The sequence below is a fragment of the Pterocles gutturalis genome, unplaced genomic scaffold, assembly GCF_000699245.1.
Source record: "Pterocles gutturalis isolate BGI_N339 unplaced genomic scaffold, ASM69924v1 scaffold3231, whole genome shotgun sequence".
Classification (NCBI taxonomy): Eukaryota; Metazoa; Chordata; class Aves; order Pterocliformes; family Pteroclidae; genus Pterocles; species Pterocles gutturalis.
Genome location: NW_010100003.1, coordinates 1 through 8,601, shown reverse-complemented (window position 1 = coordinate 8,601; position 8,601 = coordinate 1). Strand labels below are relative to the sequence as shown.

At 49.1% G+C, this 8,601-nt stretch overlaps 1 protein-coding gene across 1 annotated transcript in view; it reads right to left on the bottom strand.

Moving 5' to 3' along the window:
- Positions 1 to 8,597, bottom strand: part of LOC104465006 (fibroblast growth factor 12-like) — a gene marked incomplete at both ends in the record, with an annotated part of 26,382 nt that extends 17,785 nt beyond the window's left edge. Inside the window, one exon of the mRNA XM_010077897.1 lies at positions 8,501 to 8,597. Coding sequence (XP_010076199.1) covers positions 8,501 to 8,597 — 97 coding nt within the window. The remainder of the gene's footprint in view (positions 1 to 8,500) is intronic.
- Between the last annotated feature and the right edge of the window lie 4 nt (positions 8,598 to 8,601).

Sequence of the window (8,601 nt, the reverse complement as noted above, 5' to 3'; positions counted from 1 at the left end):
GGACGGTCCAAGCCCCTCACCTGCCAATGTGTGATCACAGCATCTCCTGCAGCCCAGCAGCTCCCGAGTCCCCAGGGAGCATCCTCCAACAACCCCCCTGTGCTTCCCAACCCCGAGCCAAGCCAAAACCACCCTGGCTTTTTGGTAATTTCTACTGCTTTTCAGTTTTCTGGAAGATGTGGACTGGCTTTTTGCAGCCTGGCTTCACTTGCAGCAGTCCCATACTGCTTTGGCCTTTTGCAAACAGTTTTGCTTTGGGGAATGAAGAAAATGTATTTATTTGGCAGTTCAGGCAATAGGGGTGGCAACTGCTAAGCAAAGAAACTATCTGTGCAGCCAGCAAGGGGAGGGGACTGCAAACTATGCTGTTCTAGATAAATATCAATTAAGCAAGCATGTTCTATTAACCCCAAGACCTAGCTCTTTTCTTCCTTCATTTTAATTCAAAATGCTTAAATATTTCAAGAAAGGAACGTTTCGGGGTTTTTTTAATCTTTATCATGACCACAATCAGCCTTCAGCTGGGAAAGAAGAACAAGTAACAGAATTATATTGCCTCTCTGTGGATATTTGGCCAGCTCACAGTAAGGATGGACCTGTAACACATCCCCGTAGCAGAGGATGCTGCTGGAGGGCAGGTGAGACGGGAATGTCCCAGGGAGACAGCTCTGCACAGTGCACTCCATAGATGCTGCTGTGGGATGGGGGAGACACCCTGTGCTCTCCATCACCATAGCGGCTGCATCCAGCCCTGGTTCTTCATCCTCAAACCCAGTCCCCACCATTGGAGGCAGCCAGCCATTGCACATCTCCCCTCTTCTAACAGCTCCCAATGGAGTCAAGCACTCCAAATGTCAGCTATCGCACAGAAAAGGGGCCAGAAGGAAAGATGGGAGAGTAACCGCTCCCCTCCATCACCACGGCTGCCCACCTTCCAGCCAGAGCAGTGTCACCGGTCCCCAGCTGAGGGTTCCTCTCGGGGAACATGACAGCGCCAAGGGCCACCCAGAACAGGGTTCATCCTTCTGCTCGGTAATGCTGAAGAAGAAGGGGGCACTGATGCTCGGAAGAAGGTGTCCCTTGGACAAAATCCCCCCCTTCCTCCCACACACAGCTTCTGGTACAACAGACGCACGTGCTGCTATTGGTACCACCCCCCTGCTCTGACCCTAACCAGGGTACCCCAAACCCAGAGCTCTGCCAGGAGCAGCACAACCCCGTGTGGCATCTCCTCCGCCGCCCCCCAGCCACAGCGGCGCTGTCACCTCCCCGTGACATCATGGGAAAGGGACAAACCCCAAGCCACAGAAGGTGCAGGAGCAGAGCTGCGAAGCCCCGCTCAGCCATGATGCCGTTTCCAGCATTAACCCTCATCCCACAGCCATGGGGAAAGGGCAGCCAGCAGAAACACCCGGAGTCGCTGCACGGAGCCAGCCGTCCCCATCACACCAGCAACCAGCCAGCAGCACATCCCCGAGGACAAGAAGGGCTCCGGCCACCACCTGGCTCCAAGCCCATGGCTTTGTCCCTCTGTCACCTTTAGCCAGGACAGCCTGGAATGAGGGAAGGACAGCAGAGGTGTCTGGCAGGTTTCAGGGTGCACCCGGATGAATTTTCTCAGCAGGCACCTAAGCTCCTCGGGGGTTCAGAGAGCCCCAGCTCAGCGCTCGAACAAGCAGGCAGATATTTGCCTATGCTGCAGTGTGGGGGCTGGCAAAGGCGGAGTGGTCTGCCTGAGCACTGAATGCCACCCTCATGTTCCGCAGCTCTCTAGAAAGCTGCCTTCTGGTTTCCCATTTTAAAAATCTGTCGTAGCTGCTATTTTCAGAGACAGTACTGGCAGGAAACTGTAGCCCTACAGCCCTGCTACCATGCTGTAAAAAAATTCAGTGTCCACATCGACTGCCCTCGAAGCACAACCCCCCCCCCTTTAAAAATAATTTCTTCCAGGAGCCCCTACTAGGAGTGTTCGCTGAGTGAGGGGCACAGAGCGCGTCCGTGGCTCTACTACAGCTCGTGATAGAGATGCAGAACAAAACCAGCCTCTGGAGGTCTTTCAGGATTCAGTTCCACGTCAGAACTGGGTAAAGGTAAAAAAAAAAAAATAGATGTAGCAATTTGCTTTCTGCTCAGAAAGGATCATGTACGAATATGAAGAATATTGAGTTAGCTAGGGAATAAAAACATACATTAAAGAGGAGAATAGAGTATAAGGGTGCAGCTCCCTGACGGACTGCAGTGTGTGCAGCCGAGGTGCAGGGTGGGTGATTTTGCTACAGGTCACTTCACGAGAGACTTGCAAGATTGAGGCACAACAACAGTCCAGCCACGGCAACGAGGCCAGAACAGCACGCGGAGCACAGGGAAATGGATGTGCATTGAAAGGTCAGTTCTTCGGAGCTGCTTTCCCTCATCTGCTCTCTTCTGTACTCCTGGTCACCTTCTGCCAAGCCACGGAGCTTGCAAATCCGAAAAGGATGCCAACCTCTTACAGGTTTTGCTTGCTAAAGTTCTTGCTTTGATTTTCATGATAATAAATCACAGCTTGGCTTCAACTGCGTGGGAGTTGGAAACTCCCAGAAATAATGTGCACGTGACTGTTCAGAGAGATGGATCGAATGGAACGAATGCCAGAGGGATGGAATAAATGCCCACCCAGCCACCCTGCTACCCGGTGTGCCCATCTGGGGCGGTGAAAGGAGGAAGGTAAGCCCAAGTGAGTTTGCACTTGCTGCTCAACATAGTGAGACTCACGATCGTGTTTGTCTCTCCTCGGCTCCTGTGCCAGCTCTGCTCTCCTGACACCGCCCGAGACAAGCTGTTGAATCTTTTTTTCCAATAGATAATCTGTTAAAATATGGAGTATCTGGTCTACGGAAATTATTCTAAATTCATACAGAATTCAGCAAAGCAAGGAAGGAATTCTTCATTTCAGTATTTTTGGAACTCAAGCTTTTTTTTTTTTAATTTCAAAACAGTGTTTAATTTAGAAATACACTTAAAAGTTAAAGAAAAAATACACATATATGAGTCCTTCAAATGAAATTGCACCTTTCACCCCCCAAAAAAAAGAGTTGTATCAGTCAATGATAACCTGATTTATATGGATCTTTTAGTTTATGGTGAGGGAAAGTAATCACTCATGAACCTCTTTTCACCCTGACTGTTCCGTCTGGCCGGTGACAGAGGAATCAATCATTTGTATTGCCCTAATGGTGAACCTCCTCTGCTGGCTAATGACTTCCACAGCTCCCACAAGCACAGCAACCCCTGAGGCCATGGGGAGAGATCTCCATCCCTCCAGGAGTCTGGCTCACTTCCACAGATTTTCTTGGCATCAACCATATCCAGCCAAGGACCGGTACGGAGTGGCTTAGGGACTGACACGCTCACCCGCGGGCTGTGCTGCAAAGCCGGCCGGCCGCCGAGTTTCCCATGCTCTGGAATAAGCCAGGGACCCGCAGTTCTTCCCCAGATTTTCAAGCCGGAGAGCTCGGGGTTGCTATCTGACTCCCCACAGTAACCCAGCACAGACACATCCCGTGACAGTCACCACAACTGCAAGTCACGAATGCGTGCGATGCCACCCCCGGGGATCAATTTGATAAAATGAAACCCATCTGCCGAGCTGTCAGGAGCAGGAGGGAGCCTTCCCCCCCCCCGACTATTTGGGCATTCGTTAGCACTGGCGGGTCCTCAGCTAGGACTTCTAACAGCTCTTGCTGGCGAGGCGATGCCAGGATTTCCAGGCATTTCCATTCCTTCCAGCCACTCCGTACCCACGGCACAGCATCTCCTGCAGCAGAGCAGGCAGAAGGATGCGATGGACCCGCCTGGGCTGGGCGCACACCCAGCCACACGCTATGGAAAAGGGCTGGATCCAGCGTGAATCCGCCCGCAGACAGCCAGCATCAGGACACTGCAGCAACAGAGCGGCCAAATTCCACAGGTTGGGCAGATGTTAACAGCTGGACTGAGAGGAACTGCTCCGTAAAAGCACGCAAGGACTACGATAAATTTAACAGGGAGCTAAAAAGGTGGGGTTTTTTTCACTTCAATCATCATTTTCACCCTGCATGAAATCAGAAAGGACTTCGGGATTTAATTCGGGGAATTTAACAGCTTGCAGAGATGACAGACTTCTCAAACGTTTTAAATGAATCTCCGAATGAAGAAAGTCCTTCTGTGTCCTTCAGCTAAAGTTGCTCTTATATTTTACTTATACTGCTGCAAAAATATCTACATACTTATACTTTAAATTCCAAGTCTCCATATATTATTCAAAACAAGAAATACTGCAAAGGGAAAAGATGTTTTAAGTTACTGGATTTTTATATGTATGAGCCATTTCCTTCACTTTGGAAGAAGCCTTTAGATCTCCTTAAGGAAAAGCATCCTTTCCCTGGAGGAGCACAAAATATATATCAGACGGGGGGGGAAGGAGGAAAAATAAATGAGAATTTTTTAATTCTTCCAGGGGTAAAATCCTGTTTGAGACTGAGCTCCACATTCTGAGCTGGACACTCATCTACAGAAGCAGCGCCTGAAGGGACGGAGATGATGCTACACAGTGCTGGCACCGCCTGACCCAAAGCCGCCTGAATTCAAGGATGATTTCCCCAGGTAACGACACCTCACACAAAATTTCCACCAACCCCCCAGATACCAGGCCTGATGCTCCAGCCTGTTTCCCTTCATGCAAGGCCCCCAGACTCCTCAGCTTTGCCATGCAGTGGCCACGGCAGGACGGATGGCCACCTCCACCTCAGCTCTCCAGGGGCTCTGCCTGGGAGACCATCGGGGAAGCAACGGCCCCAGCTTTCACCAACCAGCTGGACCCACCGGCCCAGGGCTCCCAGCCTGTCATAAAACAGCTGAAGAAGCGACATGCCTGGATGCTTTAATTCAGCCACAAAGGGGATAAAACGACTTGGTTCAACCATTTGTTGGCAGAGAAGTTGTGCAGAGAGAGCTGCTTTGTCTCATCTTCTGCATTCAGCTCTTGGATCTGCCGTTCTCTGATGAGGGATCCAGCTCTCGCACCTGCACCAAAAAGCCATGCCATGCAGCAAGTTCTCCCAAACCCTCCATCAGGTTACTATGACCAGAGCAAAATTTATAATTTCATCTCTTCTAGCTGCACCTTATACATATAACCATACAGGTGCTGTTCAACATACGTGTATTTTGCTTGGCACCTACACAATCACAGCCAACAGCCTGCATTAATTAACGATAACGGGATCAAGCCCATGTGTCCAAATTTTCAGCTCAGCCCATAGCACTCAGCATCCTCATTTGGCCCGTCTTAAACTGATAAGTCATCTTAGAGCCAAACACATGCAAGAGATAAAAGAACACGGAGCATGCACATGAGAGAGCTGCCTCTGCCCATGGAAAAGGCAGATGACACAAGTCCTCGTTTTACATCACCGTGCTCATTGCAACCAACAACCGGGATGTTCCTGCAGACCCCTCTTCTCCCTGGGAGCCGAGAGCTGTGATTACACAAGATGTCCCTGTGCGGACCTGGTTCCCCAGAGCTTCCCAAACCTGCGGCTACTCCTGCCCACCACCAAGCAGCCCGTGCTGCTCCCAGGTGTGAGAGCAGAAGGATCCCACTGCTGCTTCACACCGGCTGCAAAGCACAAACCAGTGTAAAGGAACTCTGCTCACGCACATCTTTAACAAATATTTTAGTTACAGCACGTATTAAAAACACTTAATTGACGTAAGCTCACGCAGTTACTTTTACAAAAGCAAAGAGCAAAGGGCACATGAACCACCATCGGAGGTACACTGCTGTAATGGTGCAAATTGTTCCAGCTCCACCATCGCCCCACTGTCAGCTCACTGGCACAGGATGCTGGAACGAGCATCAGAATTAGATCTCTATGTTTAAAAAGCTAAAGGCAGTTCCCCTGGCATCGCACCATTTCCAAACAGGATTGTACCCCTTCTGAACACAGAGTTTCTCCCGTTCCTTTCGCTGACTGGCAAACTCCTGAGCCAGCGTATCGTTAAGGACACACCATCACCGGGGCTGTGGGTCACTGCACAGTGTAGGCACACTTCTTTAAACCAGTTTAAATTCATTTGCACGGCATTTTCTCTGCAGAAGAGTGACTCTGCAATGAACAAGTTAGCTGGGCACAATCCACTCCCTGAATGAACAACTGAGCAGCAGCAAGTCCAGCGGCACGCTGCCTCCTGAGCAGCACACCTGAGCCCAGGAATAGCATGTCCCGAGGAAATAAATCTCTACTTAAAAGATGGATATAGGGAACTAAAGCAGACACAGTCCACTGCCAAGAAAAGGATATTTGAATTTTTTTCCAAGCAACTTAATTCTTCTACTTGTTTAATTTTCTAAAATGAACACAGTACTACCTATGAGGGATTGACTGACAGCTCTAAAGACTGAACAGCTCTATTTTTACAGCACTGAGTAGCATTAACCCTCCTTCCAAGTCAATAAAAAGTCTTCTTTAAATTACTCTGGTCTGTAAACTATTGAACATCTTCCTCAGCATGAAAGCCCATGCACGTTGAGGGAATTCTTAGAATTCATCAATTCTTCACAGGCATTTAGTGAGTCCAAAGGAAAGCAGAATGGGACCTGTGCAGCTGGGAGCACTGTGGTAGGACCAACAAAAAGCCTCACCAACCACACCCTGGTGTCAAAGTCACTCAAACTTTAACGAGAGGAAGCACCTTGAAATCTTGGCAACAGGTCTACACTTTCCGGTCCTTTTAATCCTTGAGGGACCTCATTCAATAGCAGATAGAGAGGAAAGAGGAATGGGAAAAATTTAATCAGTGAGACTCCCAGGTCCCACTCTTGATCCTACAAAGAGTGATTCCCAAGACAAAATGACCACACGTTCTGGGCAAGAGACATCTTTTGGTCTGGGCTCACAGGTTAACTAACACATAGAGAATGGTCCAGCAAGCCACCATTCATCATAACTTGAGAAGAAAAAAAAAAAGGTAACTTTTTTCCCTTGGAATATTTCAAGTCGTGCTATATTTCAGATATTTTACATCTTTTTTTTTTTTTGGTAACTGCTTTAAAACAGATGGTTAAAGAGTCTGGTTTTCCCAGCCTAACCCATGCATTGCAAGTCTTGAAGTATTTTCCTAGCTAAATACAGCCTGGGAATCAGGGGGGCTGACAGCAATCCAGAGGCATTATTCTTTCCCTTTTGTTGACAATAGTAAGTGCCCTTCTATGGTAAGAGATTTCCCCCTATTTCTTTTTGTTCCTCACTTGAGTACCGGTCCTGTACCCTAATCTACAGGCCAGAAGAGCAGCCCGCAGCTAGCTCCGACACTGTGATGTAGAGTCATGACTGACGGTCCTCAGATGTGGAAATGTGAAAAAACTCATCAACAAACAAAATATCAATGTATATAAAAAACACGGGAGGATTACACAGGCTGATGGTACCTCCCGACGAGGTAAGTAAACGAGCATCACTCTCTTTTAACCACGATACTAACAGACACCTGAGAAAAGTACATGTTCACAGCAGCTTCCCAAACCAATCTCTGTTTTCTTACCTTAGTGGTGACTTACAAGGAACGAGGTAAGTAAACGAGCATCACTCTCTTTTAACCACGATACTAACAGACACCTGAGAAAAGTACATGTTCACAGCAGCTTCTCAAACCAATCTGTTTTCTTACCTTAGTGGTGATTTACAAGGAGTGAAAAAATAAAGATGTAAATAATAATTCCACTGAAAAATCACAGAGGGCCTACCCTTGGCAAGTACTGAGTTTTCACGCCTACCAAGGACAACCGACAGCACAAAGCACTGCTCAGAACCGAAACTGGGGGTGGTGGGACTTCATCGTGGAAATGTGAGCAACACGTACACTAGGGCTGAAGTTCTCCACAAGGAACCAAGACTGAGCACACATGCACAAAAAGATAAAGGAAAGAAAGGAAAAAAAAAACCAAACCACTACCCTAAAAAGCATTTCTAGGTCCTTGCAAGCTCAGTATTAGGTGTAACCGTCGTGCAGCTGCCATACAGAGCTAATGAAATTCCCTATGCAACTCCGCTCGTGAAGTAGCACTTGATGGATCTAGTTATCAAATGGCCACGATTCTAATTGATCCTCAGTTTTATCGATTTCCTTGTCACTATGCAGAAAACAAGAGGAGACTATTTAAAAAGCGTTATCTACAGGGAGGTGGAAAAATACAGTTCTGGGTGAAGGTATCACGGACGAAGCTGCTGGGTCTCTCCTGCCGGAGGACCCGCTTCGGACAGCGCTGAAGGCAGCTCCGTGCCCACCTATCCCACCAACCCGGGGAAGGAGATCCCACAGGACCCAGCCCAAAGTTGAGCGTGGAGCAAACCTGTCCCCAGACGGCACCCGGCGGTACCGGCAGAGCCCCCTCCCCACCCCCGGGGCAGCCATCGCGGTGGGTCGGGGGCTGTCCCACCCCTCGGGGCGAGTCCCCACGCCCCCTGCCCGCCGTACTCACCCGGTCTCCTCCTCACCGGCCTTTTCCTGCCGCTGCAGAAGCGCACTTTGCTGAAGACCCCCAGGACGTGCCTCTCGCAGAGGGAGCGCCCGTCCTTGCTG